Source organism: Equus quagga, chromosome 12, assembly GCF_021613505.1.
Source record: "Equus quagga isolate Etosha38 chromosome 12, UCLA_HA_Equagga_1.0, whole genome shotgun sequence".
NCBI classification, from domain to species: domain Eukaryota; kingdom Metazoa; phylum Chordata; class Mammalia; order Perissodactyla; family Equidae; genus Equus; species Equus quagga.
The window spans coordinates 92,925,646-92,946,683 of record NC_060278.1 but is presented as its reverse complement, the minus strand read 5'-3'; the positions used below and the strand labels follow the sequence as shown (position 1 = coordinate 92,946,683).

The following is a 21,038-nucleotide window of genomic DNA, read 5'->3' as shown; positions in this document are numbered from 1 at the left end:
GGGCTCCAGAAGGTTCTCACCCTGGCATCTGCGGTCTGGGCCACTTCTCGGATCTTTTTCACCCAGTCCTGCAGCTCCTCCTGAGAGTCAGCAGCAACATCCAGGGACCAGTGTGCCATGGACGCCATGCTGATGGAGAAGACGAAGAGCCGGTTGTTCTTGCCCTCAGGACGGATGGCTGGGAGAGCGAGAGAAGACGAGAGCTGGCCACAAGCATTTCTATGTCCCCCACTCCACACACCAGGCAGCGGCTCAAATGAGTTCTCTCATTACCTATCCTCCTTCCCACACCCAGTGAGGGGGGTGGTCATGCTCTGCCAAGCCCATTTTACACCTGAGGACGCTGTAGCTCAGAGACAAGTCACTGCTGGGAGTGGTGGGCCAGGGCTCAAACCCAGGATTGTCTGACTCAGGCCTCTAACCTGGGCCATGGGCCCTTGCCCACCCCGTCTCCAAGCCTCTGTCGCACCCCGTGACCCAACCCATTAGTGCCTGGCACAGGGTGAGCATGCAGGGGTCAAAGCTGAGGGTGAAGAAGGGAGCCAGAGGTGTCCAAGTATGGGGAGAGTCAGAGTGAGGGCAGCCTTTGGGGGTCCAGCCATTGGCTTCTTCCCTCAAGGGACAATGGACAAGAGAAGGGATGGGTGCTCACCAATCTGACAAGCTGGCACATCCAAGACCCCCCGCAGCAAGTCCCCCAGAGGGCTGTTCTCGTCCAAGTGCTGTGGGAATCAAAGCCCACAAGAGCGTCAGCATGTCTGCTGTATACATGTGTGACGGGATGTCTATGTGTGTGCGACAAATACATCTTACCAGTGTACACATGACTACATAAACACAGCACGTGTATGTCAGACATCATGGACAGCACAGGGGGTATGCCTGGACCGCATGTGATGGGAGGCTGTGCATGCACAGGCACGCCTGACACTGTGTGTGATGCGTGTGTGCATGAGAAGAGACTCTGAGGATGGGAATCCTGTCCCACCAATGTAGCTTTGGTCTCACCTCCCTTTCAGGCTCCAGGGCCGCTGGACTGACCATTTCTTCCACGTAGTTGGATGGGAACCACAGCTGCTTCTTCCCACCATAGTCCCCTCGCCACCTGTGGAAGGCACAAGGTGCTGACCCCCAGCAACCACCCCAAACTCCCACGAGAAGGGTATCCCTTGTTGGGGGCCCCCACACCTAAGCCAGGCCAAGGGAGGCACTACTGGTACACGTGTGGGACGGACAACCAGCAAACATACGTCACTGGGGGCACATGCAGGGCCCTGTGCCTCCCGGCCCACCACACCCCAGGCTCTCCAGGCCCAGGAACCAGGGCTCACCAGCCTCCCTCTTGCTTCTCCACATTCTGGATGATGGCACTCTTGGTGAAAGTCAGCTCATCCTCTCTCTGGGCCTTGTAGTCAAAGAGGGCTTTAACTGCACACTGCAGAGGTGAGAAGTACCGGTTAAAGCAGACAGTCCCTCCTCGCCACTCTCCTAGCATCAGGGCCCACGTGTGCACACGTGTGGTTGGACTTCCCAGCCAGGGCTCAGGTGGCAGGAGGTGGCACTGCCGGCAACGCGCCCTACTTACAGCCCTCACTACTGGCCCAGCAGGAGGCTCCAGGACAGATGTGACCAGGGACAGAGCCAGGGCCTCTGACACGGAAGCTCCTCAGGATCAAGGTGGAATCTTGCAAGCCCTGCCTGGCCACAGGGGGAACCTTGGATCTGCCCCTCGAAGTCAGGGCTGGTAGGCCAGGAAGGGAGTGTCCGCAGGTGCCCTGAGTGCCTCCCCTGGGACCTGGAAGCCTATGGGCATGGCTGGGATCCCATCATTTCTCCTCTAGAAAGTAGAAGGAGGAAGCTTCTCCCAGGTTCCCTGGCTGCTGAGGGAAGGGGGTGAGGAATAGGGCCCAGCTCCGTACTCCTTAGAGAACAAGGCAAAAAGAGGAAGATCCCGTCTGACAGATCTCCATGAGGTGAGGGACTGAGGGACAAAGAACTAAGTTTTCTGGCCGGTGTGCCCCACCCCTAGCCTGCTGCTGCCCAGGGAGGAAATGGGGGATACCCAGGAAATAGTCTGGAAGGGTCAGTGCTGACCCCCAGGGACAGCGTTGGGGAGGGGTCGGCCCCGGGAAAGCTGCGGTCGTACACCAACCACACATCTCTCACAACCTCTTGGGCCTCGGAAAACCACAAACACCACTTCTCCACAAAGACCACAGATGGGCCCTGAGCAGAGAGATGCAAGCCCCAAGCAGCAGGGGACCCTCCTCAGCTTCCTGTGCCCAGAGGCCCGAGGCTGTACCTTGAAAGTCGGCATAGGGTTTGCTTCCACATAGAAGCCAGGGTTGCGTCCCTCATACAGGGCCCCGTAGTCAGGCTCCTGGAAACAGGACAGAATGGGATATGTTAATTGCCAGAGATGCTGGATTCCATGTGCCCTCCTCCCCTACCAGTGCGGCTGGCCCCTACCTGGTTTTCCTCACCAGGTGGCAAAGTCTCCCCCTTCACTGGCACCTGGTCCACCAGGGTCCCCCAACCTCAGTGGGGATGGCCTGAGGGACCTGGCCTCATGCCTTCCTCTCTCCACGTTCTTACCCTTGAGGTCCACCCCACGATTCTAAAATCGCTATCTGTTTCTGGAGACCCAAACTGTTTCTGAGATATCTGTAGCGAGCCTCCCAGACACCACACATTCAGTGTTCTTGTTCAGTGGCTCACTCGTTCACTGCTGAGCCCCCTCCAACTCTGAGCCCCCAGTGGATGGCCATCCTCTCCCTGGCCACCTGTGTCCATTGAGAAGAAGAGTCTCAAGTGGACCTTGCATCCTGGACTCTTTCCTTCCGTCCAAGCCCACGACCCTAGTCCAGAGCCCTCATCGCCCCCTGCACCATCAGTCCTGCCTTCTTTCCTCACTGGTCTCACCCTTGTAGCTCTGCCCTCCACAACCACACTTCTGGAGCCTACTGTCCCCTGCCCTGGGGACAAGCCTCCAGCCTCGGACCTACCCTTTCCCTGTGTGAGCTCCAGGACCTCCTCACTTCACACCTTGACTCACGGGGATCTCTCTGCTTAAATGCTCATCTGATACCTCTTCACCTGCCTAACTCGTGTCCATCTTTGTAGACACAACTCAGACGTCACTCCCTCTAGGACACCTTCCTGGCGCCCAGTGGGCCTAAATGGCCCTCATAAGAGCTCCTATAATAAATACCCCAGGCCTCTCTGTCCCGTACATCCAGATTACCCTGTAACTGTTAGACTCCGGGCCTGCCCAGCAGCTAGCCTGGGAGTTTCTGGAGGGCCACGCTGGTCTCTCCCCTGCCTATGCCATGCCCCCTTAACCACCAGGCCCTCACAGCTGTGCCAATCTTCTCCAGCGCCTCCTCGTTGATGGGATAGCGCAGTTTCATCTTGCGGTACAGTGGATGCTTCTCATAGTAGCTGATGAGGTCAACGAGGCTGTCAAACTCCGAGTTGCCCAGCATCACAGTCTGGCCCTCCTGCTGGACACGGCAATGCTTAATCTTGCCCTCGGCCCTTGACAAAGACAGAACAATCATACAGGGTCAGGGCAGCCCAGACCCAGGCATAGCCCTGTACCACATGCAGCACCCCAGGGCCACAGCCCTCACCGGAAGGATATGGCGTAAGAGTTGGGCTCATTCCGTTTCCGCACCAGGAATGCACCATCACGGGGGACACGCATCAGCATGTGCTCAGCCTGTGCTCTGGTCAGGCTTGCGTGGTACCACCTGAAGACAGGCCGGAACAAGTCAGGCTGTGGCCATCACCAGCCAGGTCCCCACCCTACCCCCTGTCCCCTCCCTCACTCTTTGCTCTCGTGGGCATTGGTCTGTGGGACAGGCTCTGAGAGGCGCATCTCAAATTCATTGCAGCGCAGGGGCACCTGCTGGTAGTGTGTGATGAGGTCATAGAGGGAGTCAAAGACGAGGTTGTCTGTTAAGAAGAACTTGGGGGTCCCAGCATCCTGCCGAGAGTGGATCCTGCAGTGCTGGACTTTCCCGTTCCGCCTGAGGGAAGATAGGGAGGCAGTGAGAAGCAGGCCCAAGCCCTGAACACCATGCTCCACCCCAAGCGAAGCACCAAGTCTCAAAGAGGGAGGCAAACCTCCTAAGGAGCTCAAGTACCCCTATAGGAGGGGTGCCTCACACTAACCAAAAAATTAGGTATGTGCACACGTGCACAGGTGTGTGTGTGTACGACGCATATGCACATGATGAAATGATGTTTCACATGAAAGCCTGGAACAAAAACAAACTGGACCACAGCTATCTCTGGTGGTGCCATATCCACAAGCACACGCACTGGGAGTGGGTTACCAGAAAGAGAGGGTGTAGTCGCCCACAAAGGTCTCGCTCTCGCGCACTAGGAAGGAGCCATCGGGGGCCCCGGTCTCAATGCAGTACTCGGTGAGCAGGCGCTCGGCGATGTGCCGCCCGTCCCGTCCTGCCCCGAGCTTCCCATGGAACCACTTCTCGTTGGAGTGCAGCTCTGTGCTGCCGCTGGTCTGGGAAAGGGAGGGTGACAGCAAAGACATTCAGTGACTCTGACCCTGGCCTGGCCCCCAGCCCAGGGCTGGCCCCTCACCTCCTTGGGCTCCTCCTCATCCTCATTGCCCTGGTCACTGTTGGTCTCCTCAGAGTAGTAGATCTTGCTGCTGGTCAGAACAAAGTAGTGGGGATACCACTCCTGGGAGAGACCAAAGCGGGGCCGGTGAACAGAGCCCTCTCACCACCTTGCCTATCACCACCTTGCCTGCCACCACCCAGCCTGGCCTGGCCCTCACATGGTTCACAGGGTCCTCCAGGTAGAGGATGCCATTCTTGATGGAGTTGCTGATGTCGTTCTCTGAGTACATCACAGATGTAGGCACTTCCTCATAGGCACTACCCTCAGCCAGCTTCTTGTGCTGTGGGGGGCAAGCAAGGACATGGCAATGCTGGCCCCAGTCTCACAGCTCCATCTCCTCACCCAGGCCTAGATCAACAGCTGGATCGACGGCCTGGGGGATGCACTGAAAAAGTGTGGGTGCCCCCCATCAGCCCACCACCCCCACCTTGATAAGGATCTTCCTCTTGAGCTGATTGGGTGAAGGCAGCCCATCTGCGGCGATGTCCACAGGCTTGGTGAGGAGTGTGTCCCCGAGCACCTTCTTGAAGTACTGGGCCATGTTCCTTTGCTGGGCAATACTGCAGTGGTCCTCGATGGACAGGATGACCGGGTACCTGCAGGGTAGAGGACCAGTGCAGTGACACAGACCCTGCGATTCCGCAGAATCAAGGCTCAGTCCAAACAGCCCCTCTCAGAGTGAGGTGTTAGGATCTAAGGGCCTGGGGGCCCTGCCTATAGGGAGCTATCCCAGAGAAGAAGCAGGCCCCGGCCAGTGGAAGGGTGGCAGGGGTCCTACAGGGGCAGCTATGGTGCAGCAGAAAGAAAAGGGTGGGACTGCTACAGATAGGTGTCCCCAGAGCTGGGCCAGCGTGGAGGCTGCCCCAGCAGTGCAGAGAGACATCCCGCACCAATGAGCTCAGGAGAGATGAGAAGGAGCCTCCAAATTCAGCTACTGGGCGACCTCTGGTGATCCCTTCAGTGAGGCATGAGAGACTAGCGACCACGGCTTAGGGGGGAATGGGACTGCAGAATGGGACACAGGGAACACACAATTCTCTGGGCTGTGAAGGGAAAGGAGTTGGTAGGACAATGGGCGAAAGAGGCCAGGGTTAAGGAGGTAATTTCTGAGGACAGGAAGAGCTTGACTATGTTCCCCAGCTAAAGAGAAGGACCTATGAAGAGAGCGGGCCAAGGATGCAGGCAACAGGGAGGAACTTGGGAAGCAATGCTCAAGCAAGCAGCAGGAGAAGAGGAGAAGCCAAGAGGTAGGACGAAGATGAAACGCAGGAGGAGTGGGGACAGAACATTGAGGGGTCCCTCTGACCTGTCATAGGAGAGAGCTAGATTCCAAACTGATGCCTGGGTCTCCCACCCCGACTCACTCTGAGGCCACAAAGGCATGCTCCTTGATGGTGTGCAGGACATCTGAGAACTTGATCTTGGTGGTAAGGGTGTGTCCGTGGTAAATGACAGGCATCCCGTCTGGGCCGTCCCAACAGTCCACTGGGGAGCAACATGACCACAGTCAAGTGGGCAGGCCTCCCATCTTCCTCCCCCAGCCCCGGCCCCCACGCACACTCAATGCAGCGACAGCCCATCCGCAGGCAGCGAGCATAGGCTTCCAGGGAGGACTCGCTGGAGAACTGGTCCCCGGTCAGATACCTGGACAGGGAAGGAGAGGCAAGGGTGCTCAGGTGAGCCCTGTCCCGCCCAAGGTCAGACTACTGGGCGAGGCTGACAGAGCCACTCACGTATTGTGCGAGGAGGAGATCCAGTAGTGGGAGAGAGGGTTGTTCATGGTGTCTGGGCACACTGCATCCAGCTGTGAGTTCCACACACTGTTCTCTTTGGAGAATAGGAAGGTGACGAACTGTCCAGGAACAAATGTGGAAGGAAAGAGAAACTGAGCCCCTGCCCTAGCCCACTGGCATGGGGGTGGTGGGAAGGAGACAGGGTGCTTGGTCTCAACTGGGGTGGGCAAGTGCACAGTGGGGAGGAACAAGGTGGCATCATCCCTAAGGAGAATCTGGCTCCTGGAACCAGGTGGAATTCTGGTCAGCTCTGCCCATTCTCTCTGACAGAAGGGGTGAAAGGGAGGCCTCACCTCGTCCAGGAAGAAGTATGGCTCCTCAATCTCTCGCAAGGGGTCTCTGAGGAAGCTGAGCATAAACTCCTGCACCTGGAGCCGGTCAACAGCCCACAGCTCCTGTCGTGGTGGGGAGGGTGGGGACATGTGAGAGGCTTCCAGTCAGTGATGAGTCTGGCCCCTCTTAGGAACCCTGGTCCAGCCCCAGTCCAGCCATACCCCCTGGTACTCGAGGAGAAACTGCTGGAACTCAGGAAGTGACACTCGGCAGAGCTCTGGCCGCTCCCCAGCCCTGCAGGGGAGAAGGGAGGTGCCTGGTGGCCAGGTGGCTAACATGGTCCACAGACGAGGGGCCCCCTTGGAAGGAAGAGCCCACCTCCCAGCCAGCACAGCTGCCTAGAATGGTCCCGCATGGCTCACCCCTCCCACTGCCTCCCACTTGCATCATGAATCACCCAGAGGAGAGCTGAAGGGGGCCCAGGGGAGAACCCCACTTTCCCACTTCAAACCAAACCTCAGGGCACTGGCTTCCAAGAAAGGGAGGTCCATCTGCAGGAGACAGAAGCTGGTCAGAGCGAGAGCCCCTGGAGGCCACGTGGGAAAGGGGCTCTCAGGAAGAAAGGCTGGGGCAGCAGATGGGGGCAGGCCTCAAGAGGAGAAAAGCTGGAGAAATGACACCCCAAAAACCCCCAAGCAGAGCAGCAGGGCTGAGGCAGGCAGGACTGGGGCTAGGGTGGGGGAGCAGGGCAAGGGCCATGGGGGGCAGGTGGCTCATGCACCGTCTTCTGGGCGCTGTACATGAGGCTGCGGTACAGCTGAGCAAACTGCCCATAGGTGATGTCGCTGCTGCGCTGCTCCAGGTCCTGCACGGGACAGAGCAGGACTGCCAGTCAGGCCCATTGGCCAGGGGCTCCCAGCTCCCCTGCCCGACCTGCAGATGGCCCAGCAGGCCCTTACCGTTAGCCGCTCTCGAAGGAAGCGCATGTTGGGGACCCGGTAGTTGACCTGGGACAGCATGTTCTTCAGGTCCTTGGCTGATATACTGAGGAAACAGGGACATCCTCAGTGGCCTTACCCAACCTCTCATGACCTCTGACCTGTGGCCTGAGTCCACCTGGGGTTGGACAGGTAAACAACACTACTCTGAAGTCCTGAGGGTAAAGCTGGATCAAAACTCTTGGGGTGACCAAAGGAAGTCCGTTCCTTTCTCTGGGCCTCAGTTTCCCTATCTGAGCAAAGCCAAGCCCACGATTCTGGCCAGGAGTGACCAGGCTCAGTCCAGTGGCTCAGGCATGGGGGGAAGGGAGCCAATCTTCAGCTTCCCCCCCGCCCCTGCTCAAGCTGCACCTCTGGCCCCTCAGTTCTCCGAGGCAGCAGGAGGGCCATCCAGGACAGAGGGAGGCAGGCTCCAGCAGGGCTCCCTCCCGAACTCCCTGTGAGGAGCAGCTAGCGCGATTCCCCTGGGATGCTGGGAGTTCGGGCCTCAGCACCCAGGCACCACAGGAGAGGGGAGGTCGTCCTCAGCCAAATACCACTGCTGGCGACTGGGCACTCTCCTGGGGTCTGACAGGGAAGCATCCCTGTCCTTCAGGGGGGCCCTGCCCAAGATGTGGGGCTAGGGGACACTGCTGGGCCTGGGCACAGGATGAAAAGATGAGTGGAAAGAGAGGCTTTCTGTCCTGGAAGGTGATGTCAGGGAGGGGAGGGCAGGCACCCCTCCTCCTGTCCAAGAGCCTGGCTGGTAGCATAGAGCTCTCTGAGGGGATTCAGCTCCGTACTGAGTGGTCCTGGCCACCATCCACAAGTGCTGTTCAGCAAGCACTTGCTCTGTGCAGGCGCCAGCTCATCTGACCCTCAGCCACCCAGGAGGCAAACTCTGTCAAGGTCCTCACTTGGCAGGCTAGGAAACTGCTGCATCACCAAGCTCACCCTCTCTGAACGCTTTCCCATCAGCATCACCAGCAGCCTGTTATCTCTGCCACTAAAACCATCTGTCTTGCTCCTGCTTACCTCTCCAGCTACTGCCCCCTTCTCTGCTCCCCTTCACGGCAACGCCCTGAAGGGGCCATCCATGCTCCCTTTCATTCCCTGAACCCCCTCCCCACTCCTACACTGCCTGTCTCTAGGTCACCCACTACTTCTGTGCTGTCAAGTACAAGGGGCACCTCTCAGTCTTCTCCACACTTGACAAGTCCTGGCACAGCGGACCACTCTCTTCTCCCTGGGCTTCCAGGACTCTGCACCCTCCAGGTTTCCCTCTTACCTCACGAGCTGCTACTTCCCTTGGCCAGCTCCTCCTCACCTACCCCATCCCCAGTATCCACTGGAGCAGCCTGGGACCAGCCACTGGCCCCCTTCCCTTTTCTTGCTGCGCTCACCCCCAGATGTTACCCCCAGATGATCTCCAGCCTCAAGGCCTTCTGTGTCATCTAGAGGCTCCCCAGGTAACATCTCCAGCCCCAACTTCTCCCCTGAACTCATTCTACCCACCTGCCTACTCAACATCTCTACCTGGACATCTAAGGGCATCACAGATCTTAACACGCCCCAAATGAACTCCTAAGCTGCCCCCAATGTGCTCCTCCCACAGCCTTCACCATCTCAGTCAATGGCAACTCCACCTTTCCAGATGCTCAAGACAAAAGCTTACTGTCATCCTCGACTCCTCTCTTCCTCTTGCACCCCAAAATCAATCTGTTAGGAAATTCCATTGGGATTTACCTTCGAAATATGGTATAGCCAAAATGTGACCGCCTCCTACCACCTTGACCCTGACCTGGCCCTGTTCTCTTTCACGTGCACTGTTGAAACTGCTTCCTAACCAAGCTCTCTGGCTCTGCCCTGCCCTGGACTCTCCATCAGCAGCCAACAAACCTGTGTGACTGAGGTCAGGTCACGTCAGGCCTCTTTTCAAAACCCTCTGTTGTTGTTCATCTCTTTCACAGCAACAGTCAAAGGTCCTTACCATGACCTGGTCTTTATCCCCCTCATTGCTCCTTAGCCCCTCTGGCTGTCACACCAAGGCCTCAAAGCCATGAGCTTCAAGGCACCTCCTCACACACTACAGGCCACCCTGACCCTCTTTCTAGGACATGCAGAGGCAGTTCTGCACTTCCTGTCTCTGCTCACAGTGGCAGGACACACAGCTTACTGTCCTTGTCCTCTCTCGCCAGCTTGCACCAAGGCCATCAGAGGGCTTTCTGCAGGAAGGTGCTTGTGCCGGCACCACTGCCCGCCCCTCAGCCCTGCTTGAGGCAGGTCCTCTGGTCCTCTGGTTCTCCAGGCAGCTGCTAAGAGGTGTGACTACTGTTCTGGCTGCCCCAACCCACCCTGTTGGGCTAGAGTCACAGCTCAGTACCTACCGGTCCTCACGGTTTCGATCCACTGAGTAGAACTGCTTCCGCAGCCACCTGGAGGGAGAGAAGCCTGAGGTGAGGGCCACTTCTCTGACCAGGGCCAGGCTAGGGGAGGACATCAGCAGGCAGTGCTGGGCACAGGGAGGCCTGCGTCCCTGCCCCTGCTCCCTAGAACCTAATGCTCCTGCCCCTAATCCCAACCATATCAGAGGTGGTTCTTACCTCTCAATCTGCAGGGGTGTGGCCGCCTGCAAAGTATCCTCCATCAACCAAGTTAAGCCCTTGATCCACATGTTCACTTCCTCCTCAGATGTAGCTGTAAGCAAGGGGTGAACAGTGAGCTGAGGAGAGGGCTGGGAGCCAGTGGACACTCCCCTTCTCCCCTGACTGCCTCCTCCAGCCCCGTGACTCCTACCTTGCAGGCTCAGGGTCTTCAGGCGGAATTCCATCCCATACAGGATGACAAAGCAGTGCGACTGATCTGGTCGGAAAGCAGGGTCCTCTTGGTAGCGATCAAAGTCCCGAGAGGTCTTCCCTGGGCGTATCTCCTTGATTTCACGAATGTCAACTAGGAAGGCAGAGAAGAGGCCAAGCTTAGGCTGGGGTCTCAGAGAGTCAGCACCGAAACAAGGGCAGCCTGGTATCTTCACTCATTCCCACACTCTCCCTCAGGGAGAGACCACAAAGAGAGACACCTCCTTGAGGGGCAGAGCCAAGACCACTCACAGTCCCACTGGGTGATAAAAGAGACCTGGGCTAAGTCTACGGACAGACTTCTGCTAAAAACTGAGCGGTCTCAGCGAGCTGTCTGGAGAAGCAGGGAGCTGCATCCTGCGTACCTGCCCTCGCTGAGAACACAGGCGAGTCACTCTGACCTGGAAAAAAGCTGGACTCTAGAAAGAGAAATGGGGACCCAAGGCAGTTCTGTGAGAACCATTTCCTGACACAAAGTACACAAACCAAATCGTAAAGTCCCAAGGGTAGGGCTGGGGCTGGGCAGGCCCGAATGGGTCTCAGGATCCATGAGAGCAAACAGGGATCAGGCCCAGAGAACCAGTGCACAGTGAAATGGCCCGCCTCCTGAAGACACCTCCAAGCAAGTGTCAGGAAAAGGTCTAGTCCCCCGAGGCAGCAGCTGTCCAAGGGGACATTTCCCCCATCCTGGCTATCAAAGGGCCTGCGCACACTCCTCCGCCCTCACACAGCACACGCCTGAAGGGCAGACGCCGCCGAGTGACTCATTTAACTTCTCATAGTCTCAGTTTTACCATCTACAAAGCAAAGAGCTTGAGTGAATTTCTCTAGAGGGCAGGGTGGCAGAAAAACATGCACAGGCTCTGGAGTGAGACTGCCTGGGCTAGAATCCCAGCTCCACCTCATGTTAGCCGTGGACCTCAGCAGAGTGACACCCCCTCTGATCCCACTGCTTCATCTGTGAACACACGTAACAAACCACAGTATTGTGAGGATGTTCATAAGATCAGTAGTTATGAGAGCCCAAAGCGCCCAGCCCTGTAGGTGGCACATGGTGGGAGCTCATTCAATGCCAGCCAGCTCCCTCCCCTGAGTCCGCTCAGACCACAGCTGCTGGTCCCAGGCCTGGAGAGGGCCCTGGCACTCTGCAGCATAGGGAAGGGTTGCCCCCAGGCACACACCCACACTATTCCCTGGTGCTGGCAGGGACCCTGGACAGAGAGCAGACTTTCCAGGCCAGGCTAAGAGACAGATTTAGGAGGATCAGGTCAAACAGAAGTCTGCCTTAGCACCAGACACAACTCTCCCTTAGCTCTAGAGCCTCTTCACATGCTCTCAACCCAGACCGGCCTAGACAATTTGGAGCCAGTAGCGGGGACAGCACACTGCCTGGCCAGCATCTACCCCAGGAGCCCTCTCAGCCCAAAGTGTACACCACCTGGCTGGAATGTGGCCACCAGGCTCTCTTCCTGTCCCTCTAGCCACAGCTATGCCCCATCTATCCCACCTCGAATATGGCATTGCTTCTGGTCCCAACCTGACCTCCCCTGCCACGACACTACTCATTCTGTCTGGGCCCTGCTCCCATGCCCTTGGCAAATCCCTTGGGCCTGGTCTTCTAGCTGAAAGCTCCAACCTTCCTGCCAGTTGATACTGCCTCCACCCCACCTTCAATGGGCCATCTTTCCTGAGTCTTCTGAATCTTCATTAAAATGTGTTCTGATCCCTTCCAAGGCTGCTCACTAAGGGAGAACATGCTCCTCCTCCGGCCTCCAAAATCCTTCATGATGGAGCTCAGTGATTTACCTCCCCAGCTTCTGCCCTCCCATCTTCTCTGGGACTAAGCTGGACCAAGGGCAAGAACAGCCAGTGCTTCCTGTCCCCCATTTCATCCTGATCCCCAGCTGGGGACTGTCTACCTCCCAGGCTCTATTCTCACCCACCAAAGACCCAACTTGGAAGAATCCTTCTGCAGAAATCATACCCTTGACACCTGTTGGCACTACACGTGTGTGCGCTCCTCATCTCCCCCTAGGCTAGGCAGGGCCCATCCAGTGCTTGCTGAATGAATGAACAAATGAAAAAAGCAGGTGGGGGCAGAGGCAACAAAATGAGAGTGGAATTTTAAAAATGAGCAGTTATATTTAGGTAGTAAACAGGGAGGGGGGAAATTGAGTCACAAAGACCCAGCCTGAAAAGACAGAGTTTCCAAGGATGGAAGGAGGAGCTGAACAGGGGAAATGCCCAGATCAGAAACTGCAGAATAACCACAAACTCTGTCCTTTGAAACAGAAACCAGCATGCTTTTCCGGTGCAGAGCTGCTGTTATCTTCCTCCCACACCTCTCACACCGGCACACAACCTCACACGCACAAATACATGCAACAGGCCAGGGCCTGCGTGGTCCACAGCCTAGGCCCTTCCTCTTAGCTGTCCGCCAGTCATTGAGGTAGTCCAAGAAGTGGCTACCACCTGGCAAACAGATGGTCGGTCCGAAGTCTGCAGTCAGGCCACATGCAGCCACACACACACACACAATGCCACTAAGCCCTATGTGAACTTCTTGGGCTGCCCTGTGCTCCTGGGCCGGCACATTTCCACTGAGACCAGGTAGAGGCAGAACAGGCTCCTGCCCAAGAAAGGAACCAGGTCAACAGAGAGCAGCTCCAGGCCAGGCGTCCAAGTCGCCCAAGCTCTGCTGGCCACACTTGGCCCCTTGTACGTCCCCCATAAGGAGGAGCCAGGCTGGCCCTGGTGCCCTCCAAGTCCATCAAGCCAAGAGCAGGCTGAAAGGATGTGACACCAGAGTGCGATACTCTAGTAGGTTCTTAACAGCCATATCCTGTGTGACCTCCCAACCTACCCCCCATCCTCCCTGCCTCCCAGAACAAATACAGCAGTGTCCCCTTTCCTGAGAGAGCCAGGGCTGGTCCCCCAGGACTGCCAGCATGGGGAGAAGACTCCCTGGGACAGGCATGGCTTCTGCCCTAGTTGGGGGGAGGGGGCAGGCAGAGCCACCCAGCATGGTCTGACTCAGACCTGCAGTGGAACAGGAAGGGCAGGAAGAGAGATCCTCCCAGGACCTGGGAGCCTGGGGAGAGAAGCAGAACTGCTCAGAAGAGAGGAGAGTAGCATCCTATTCCCAGAGACCCATGGCCCAGTGCTCCTCCCCACTCAGAACCATGGGAGAACAACATTCAGGGGAACAGCAGAGAAAAGAAAAGCCAGAGGTACTGAAAGGTCCTTGCTAGGCTGGAGACAAGAAAGTGAGATGGGGAACCTTCTGAGTACAAGGGCAGGATCCTACAACCAGTGGGCCAGGCCAGTCTGATGTGTAGCATAAGGGAATGTACAGCTTTTGCTGATGACAAAGGCTCATCCCCAAGTTCACCCCAACCTGAGGGCCTGGGATTCCCTCGGTGCAACCCAACCAGCTTAGCCCATCAGGAACTCCAGTGTCCAAGGACCAGATCTCTGAGGCCCATGCCAAAGCTGCCCAGGCTTCAGGATTGGTGTGGGCGTCACCATTCCAAGCACGGCCCTTGCGGGCAGTAACAGGATAAGCTGCCTGGGTGGTGAAGGGGATTCAGTCCCTGGCATTTAATCACCCATAAACTTTCATGAAGAAATAGAGACTAGCCCTGTTCGAGAGACTTTGGGGTAAAGAGCGACTGCCCACAGGAGAGCTGAGGACCGTCTCACAGGCCAGGCTGTCTAGTGCTCTGGGCAGAAGTCTGGGGGCCCTGGTGGTGATGTGCCTCCTCCCACCCCTTCAGGAAGCTTGCCCTGACCACTCCCCTCCTGAAGGCCGCCCAGGCCTAGCAGAGGAGAACCACATAGGTCTTCAATTCTAGCTGTGCAGCCCTGGGCAGTCCCTCACTCCTCTGGCCTCAGACTATCCATCAGTAAACTGGGAATTCCCCCTACATCACAGGGTTGCAGTAAGGGCCCTGCCAGGAACCATTAGTCCTAGTCGAGTCTGAAGGAGCCTGCCCCCTGCCTGTGTGCCTAGTGCCATCGACAGAGGGTCTATGTAAGCTGGCAGCAGGGAAGACAACTGTGCCATCTGCCAGGCTTTGCTGGGGGCATACTCAAACCTAAAGCTGGGAAATAGCTGCCTTGGCCCATGGAAAAGAAATCCAAGTAGCCATTTTCCAAGCTCAAAAAGGGGTCTGGCAGGCATGGGGCACTGTGGAGGAGGGGTGAGACTCCAGGGCCTGAGTTCAGACCAGCAATGCAGACGTGCTCTAAGCCAGAGGCCGCTTCCTGAGCCTGCAGCACCCAGCCTGTTGCAGCCACAACACCCCACCTACACACACACCAACAGCTGAGGCATGTGCACCCCACCACCTCACATATGGTGGGGTACTAGAATGAGAGACTAACAGATCCGAAATCACAAAGACCAAGTTTTGGATCCTGTTTCCAAGTGTACAGCGTGGGCCTTGGGCAAGTCTGCTCTCTTCTCTGGTAGGTCACAGATAAAGCGAAGGCTTTAGTGAGGGTGAGCCAGCCATAAACCCTTCATATGCAGACAGACTACTACACAAAGATACTCACAAGGGAGAGTCAGCCTAGGACTGCTCTGACCACCGCCCCCAACCTCAGATTGGTTTTTATGCAGAACGAAACATGCTCGCTGCCTGGAGGCAGGGGCGAGCACTAAGCATTGAGGCAGAATACCACGAGACTGAATTTGCAAAACCCAAAGTTGGCAAGACCAGAGGGGAGACCCTCTCTTCCCTCCTCTCTTGGCCCAGGGGGAGACTACTTGCCTGAGACCATAGAAACTAGAGACCAGCAGTTACTCAAAGCAGAGGTCTGGGTCAAGCACGCCTGGAGAGTAACTGCCTTCTGGACATCCCAGTAATGGCAGTCACTCTCCCTTTAAGAGACTCAGTTTCCTCGTCTGAGTCATAGAACTGATCTCAAGCACTCTGGGAGCTGTGCAGCTAGACAGCAACAAAGGATATTACTGCTGCTGCTCTCAGGGTCAGCTGAGAACTTGCTTCTGCAGGAGAGAAGGGCCATGGAATAGCACCCACTCCGCTGGGTGGGGAGAGGAGAGAGTGCCATGACAGGGACAAGCTAAATGGCAGAAAGTCATTCTGGAGCCTGGGAAGGGGTAGAGGAAAATGACCACAGTGAACCTGTCTGTGCTCGGCTCCTCTAAAGACAGGGCTGCTTCGTGTCTCAGAATCCTGCTCCCGACCCATCCCCCACAAACATCAGGCCAAGCCACAAGTTCCCCACCAGTGCATAAAGTTCCAGTGCATCAGGATGACCACTGTAGGGATGTGCAGAGGGGCAGCACTCCTGTTGACCAGGCAGAGTCCCAGGATAACAGGAACCCCAGGGAAGAGAAAGGGGGTGACAAGCCTTTTTCAGGGTTCCTTAAGGAGCATGGTCCATGAGAATCAGCCAGTCCTGCTCTGGGGGATTAAAACATGGCTTCACCTTGACTACAGCAGGCCCTGGAAGGGGAAAGGGAGCCCAAGCATCAAATCCAAGACTCTAAATTAGACCCAAGTTTCTTGGTCAGGAACTCGTGTCCTAGTGTCCCCTGCCCTCAACAAAGCCACTTTCCAAACATCCCTACACAGACAGAGGTCCCCCAAACCTACTGGCTCATTAACTACCCATCAGGCAAAGAGATGTACAGAGAAGAATCATGACCAAAACATAAGCAAGGTGGGCTGGAGGCAGAGCCCACTTCTGAGCCTCATTTTCCTCATTTGCAAACTGGGGTCACCTCTGCTGCCTGGCACCTCCTTCACAGGCTACCGTGAGATGTCAATGAGACAGGAGACACGAAAGTGATCTTACCAGAAAGAGACAGGAGGATACACGAAAAATTAAACTTCCAAAATGATGAAGACATGGCCAAGAAAACCACCACTACCACCACCACCACAACAAAAACAGAAGGAAATGGCACATATCACAAATTTCTGGACACGAAACATGCTTTCACTGAAATATTTCTCTTAGAGAGTTTTCACTTTATAAGATACCTCAGTTAATTGATGTCAACTGCAATACAAACTACCCACATAAAAATGCATGTAAATATACTGTGCAAATTAAAAAAAACTGCAACTCATGATAAATATGAAAAGTCGTCTTAAATTCTAAAGAACCTGAAAGAGGTAAGTGAATATTACCTGGACAGGTCCGTTCCCCTCTGGGGATTTTCACTCCCTGCACCAGTGGGGCTGTGGAGCTCTTGCTTCACTCCAGGCCTGTGTGCCCAGCCCTGCAGAGGGCCCTGGAGGAAGTAGGGGGAAAGCCCAGCCCCTTCAAAAGAGTCCAAGTTCAATCAAGGCAACGAGATCCACAGACCCCAGCCCCACATCGGCTCCCAGCACTCCCTCTTACCTCTGAGCCTTTGCACATGCCAGGCCTACCTTCCTACGTAAGTCTCCGTCAGGCCCAGCCCAGTGGCATATTCAGTGCTCCACCATTCTCGTCACCGTCTAGTGCTTTCTGGTGTCTAGGCCACTGGCGTGTGATCTCCCCAAGGAAGAAATCACATCTGACTCTTCTCTCCATTCCCCAAACCAAGGTCCTGGGGAGGCCTCAGAACGTTTACAGAGTGCTTAGGAGAAGGAATGAACACGTGAGAGTTAGACTCCAGAACTAATTATCTAAAAGAGGCAGCAAAGGCCACAGATGCTCAAAGATGGTATCAGGGATGGCTTCCTGGAGGAGGTGGTGCAGTGGAACAACAAAGGCTGAGGAACTACAACAAATATGCAAATGTTTCGGTCAGTGAGGTGACTATGGGGACAGAAAAAAGAAGAACCAGGCAGTTTTGGGGGACATGGCTCTTGGGGGCCAGCACAATCTGGAAACACTGGGAAGTCCCTGCACAAAGGTTCCTGCAGCCAGTGGGAAACACGGGAAGCTAATGGAGCTCCGGAGAAAACAGAACAGAAGAAGCAGGGCTCCCTGAGCACCATGCCCTGCTTGGCTCTAAGCCAAAGACACCAGAGTGGGTCCCAGGGGTCAGGAGAGGTGTGCAGATCTTCCCAGAAATGAGCTCTCATCCATCAGCCTCTCCACGCACAGCCTGGGCAAACAGACAAGCCATTCCCAGTCCTCCTATCCCTCAAGTGAGCCATCTCCTTCATCACCCTCCAAAGAAACTACACACCCAGGGCCTTAAGGAGCACAAATGGAGCTGAGTCTTCTCCTCCAGAGGATGCTGAGATGGAGAATGGAAGCCTCAAGGGGAAGCGACTGCCATCCAGCCAATTCCTGGCCCCATACTTTTGCCACCCTACACACAGAGGTTCCTGCACAGCTCCCCAAAAGTAGGGCACTGCACCCCAGAGCTCCCTTCACAGGGAGCCAGAGGTAAAGGGACTCTACACCCCAGGGTACCTGTCCCAGGATGGGACATACAGCTTTGACAGAGTCTTCACAGCTCTGAAGGAAAAGGATGGAGGTGGCTGAAGAAGAGACAAAGAACCTGGACACGGAGGGAAAGGAGCCTGATCCAGCAGGAGCCAGGGGCATGCATGGCCAGCAGCTCCTAAGCTGGCCACCTACTGCCCAAGGCCTCTGGAAGGAGTGTGAGATGCCCTCCCCCCGATTCCCCTCTCTTTTCTGACGCTAACCTTCCTCCTCCCCTTCCAACATAAACAGGAGCAGCTCCCAGCTCCCACCTAGAGGAAGGCAAAAGCGGAGGGGTGGGTAGCTCTCTACCTCCATTTTACAGATGAGGATCCAGGCTTGGAGACACAGGGCCACGGGATCACAGAGCAAAGGGAAGGTGAGGCCAGGACTTATCTCCCTCCCATTCCTGTGCAGCAGATAACTTCAAACCAGACCAGCAGGGGACAGAAGACCAGAGCTCCCTCCCAGGACACAAACAGGGAAACCCTAGCCGAAACCTGGAGTCCAGGGCACACAAAGGGCAGAGCTCAGCATCTGCTCTCAGCTGGGGTTTTTCATCAGTCACTGTTCCCCCAACACCTGACCGAGAAGAGCAGCCAGGCCTGACTCGGCATCCGGCCCCTCTCCCACCTTGATAAACAGGAAAAGGCCATTCAGACAGCTGGATGGAGGTCTGTGGGATCCTTCTACATGGGACCCTGCACCCTTATGTACTAACTGCTTCAGGTCACAGATGTAAAGGATCCTTGTCAGTACATGAATCATCTAGACGAATCTCCTCTTGCGAACAATGAGGAAAGGGAGGCCCCAAAGGGTCTTGTCATGGTCACATAGTGGTTCATGGCAGAACAGAGACCCTCTGCAGTGGCCCCACAGCAGTCACCATCCCTGATATGGGGTATGCAGAGAAAAAGCAGGGCAGCCAGAGAGAGCCTTCACACCAACCAGGCAGGCAGCCCTCTTCCCTAGGATGCTAGCTAATCCTACCCATTTCAGAGGTGGGAACAGCATGCCTAGGTCCCAGAGGAAGGAAGGGAAAGGAGGCCCCACCCAGAGAACTCAAAGCTGGGAGAGAGCTGAGCAGTTGTCTATTAGGCTTATCCCTTCATTCTATCATCTGATTAAACATGTATTAGGCATCTATCTACTCCATGTCAGGCCTTGGGTCAGGTCCTGGATAAACAGAGATCAATAAGGCATTTGAGTTCCTGCCCTTGAGAAAGCCCCTGCCTGGTGGAGGAAACAGATGGGGAAGCAGATAACCATGAGGTCGTGCAAAGAGTGGAACAACAGGGAGATGTCTGTGGTGCTGAGAACACAGAGAAAGTGAGTTCTCCTTGGGAAGTCTCCCACTGCTCCACAGAAAGCAGGTCGGGAAGGCTGTGCTGCCCGTGTCGGGCAGAGGGGATCACAGAAGCCAAGGCACCAATCGATGCAGCAGCTTGGTTGTTCAGGGAACAGGGCGTTCAGGGTTTCCTGGACGAGAGGGGAGGGAAAGTGGGCCTCACTGGCCTTCCTTGCTAGGGGGTTGGAGCCATGCTCAGTAATGAACGGAAGCTGAAGGCCTGCTCGCTCAGCCACCCTGTTCTGCACGCCCCACTAGGCTCTCCCATCTTAGAGCTACTTGGCCCAGCCCCTCCTCAGCATCTGGCCACACTCCTTTGGGTGATGCCAGCCCAAGCCAAGCCACTCTCCTTGTCCTTCTTTTGCTTCCTGGGGAGGCAAGGTCCCAGTGCATGATCAAGTCTCTGACCTCACTCTGAGGTAGGAGAGAACTCATCCGCTCGCTGCCTCTCTAGGAAGCCCAGCTCAACTCTTCAAAATCACTTCCCCCATTGAGAGGGATGGCTACCTTGAGACTTCCCCTTCCTGATTTTAATTCCCTAGTTTTACCCTCTTAAGATGGCTTCTGGCCTCACCTCCCCTAGCACACGTCCTAAGAGAGCTGCCTCCCGACCTCCCATCCCAGCCTGCAGAGCCTCACCCTTCCAGCGTGGGCCAGTTCTCAGGCCAGGGACTAAGATATCCGCGCAGGAACAGTCCAGGCACTAGGCAATCTGTTCTGCCTGGAGGGCTGCTCTCTATTTCACTGCTGGCCTCATGAGGCCCTGAATACAATCCCTGACAAAGTGACAAACGCTACCTTTTCTAACTTCGTTGGCGGACATGCTAAGAGCTCCCAAGAAAGGCCACAGTCCCAGTTAGGAACTGACAAGTGAACACAGGCACACTATACTCCATTACTGCTGTGGGCGGAGGAAGGGACTAGGGTAGGAAGAGGAGGGCTGCCTCCAAACAGCTGGAGGACCACAAGGAGAACAGGCGCAAGTGGTCTGCAGAGCCTCAGAGAAGAACCCGTCACCCCCTACCCCTGTTGCTGCCCAACATCCCAGCTGACCTTCTGTCCCCAAGTCGGCTGAGAAGCCTTTGGGAACTGTGGCCAACTCCTCCCCTCCTTCCTAGGTTAGTCACTCCATGAACTCGGGCCCACATTCTCTGGGCCTGAGGCTGAACTCACTCAATCCCATGGGGTTAGAATTCCCCCACCACACACCCACAGCTACACAGCCAGAGTCCCATTGTGGTCAATGCCCTACTCCCCCCCACAGGCAGGGCCAAGCCCAGGACACTGTGACCTGGGGCATCCCTTAAACAACCACTGCCCTCAGAAGATTTTAGCTCAGCCATATCCCCAGGTGTCCAAGAAAACAGGAAGCTAACCCCAAAGTGAACGGCCCACCCCTAGTTAGAATTAGATCTCACGCAAACAAGTGGTCGAATTCGCTGTGGCCCAACTCCTCACCAGTCTGGTCAGTGGTTTGCTGCCAGGGCCTGGAGCTCAGACTGCCCACTCGTCACTGTGCCCATGCCCTGCTTCCAGGCACCTCACAGCCTTTGTACAGATCCTATAATCAAGGCTGGCAGGCCAGCCAGCAGGGGGAGGGACCCCACAGGCTGCTACAGAGAGGAAGCTGATTCTGTCCAGACCCTCAGGTTCAGCCTACAGCATTTTAGGCACAACTGTCTTCTGCTGGGCTTTCACGGTTTTCCGCATATTCCAGATTGCAAGCTTCCCAGGATCAAGGACC

The 21,038-nt window shown here is 56.0% G+C and overlaps 1 protein-coding gene across 3 annotated transcripts in view; it reads right to left on the bottom strand.

Annotated features, from left to right (window-relative positions):
• Window positions 1-21,038, bottom strand: part of PLCG1 (phospholipase C gamma 1) — a 35,046-nt gene that overhangs the window by 5,137 nt on the left and 8,871 nt on the right. For all 3 annotated transcript variants that reach the window (XM_046679558.1, XM_046679556.1, XM_046679557.1), the window contains 23 exons: window positions 10,490-10,642; window positions 10,297-10,390; window positions 10,081-10,128; window positions 7,676-7,760; window positions 7,498-7,581; window positions 7,233-7,267; window positions 6,938-7,010; window positions 6,737-6,838; window positions 6,384-6,502; window positions 6,209-6,294; window positions 6,015-6,135; window positions 5,078-5,246; window positions 4,808-4,930; window positions 4,609-4,710; window positions 4,341-4,528; window positions 3,831-4,031; window positions 3,633-3,752; window positions 3,357-3,537; window positions 2,303-2,380; window positions 1,332-1,435; window positions 1,009-1,105; window positions 653-722; window positions 21-178 (listed from right to left, as the gene is read on the bottom strand). In XM_046679558.1, the coding sequence (XP_046535514.1) occupies window positions 21-178; window positions 653-722; window positions 1,009-1,105; window positions 1,332-1,435; window positions 2,303-2,380; window positions 3,357-3,537; window positions 3,633-3,752; window positions 3,831-4,031; window positions 4,341-4,528; window positions 4,609-4,710; window positions 4,808-4,930; window positions 5,078-5,246; window positions 6,015-6,135; window positions 6,209-6,294; window positions 6,384-6,502; window positions 6,737-6,838; window positions 6,938-7,010; window positions 7,233-7,267; window positions 7,498-7,581; window positions 7,676-7,760; window positions 10,081-10,128; window positions 10,297-10,390; window positions 10,490-10,642 (2,591 nt within the window). The remainder of the gene's footprint in view (window positions 1-20; window positions 179-652; window positions 723-1,008; window positions 1,106-1,331; window positions 1,436-2,302; window positions 2,381-3,356; window positions 3,538-3,632; window positions 3,753-3,830; window positions 4,032-4,340; window positions 4,529-4,608; window positions 4,711-4,807; window positions 4,931-5,077; window positions 5,247-6,014; window positions 6,136-6,208; window positions 6,295-6,383; window positions 6,503-6,736; window positions 6,839-6,937; window positions 7,011-7,232; window positions 7,268-7,497; window positions 7,582-7,675; window positions 7,761-10,080; window positions 10,129-10,296; window positions 10,391-10,489; window positions 10,643-21,038) is intronic.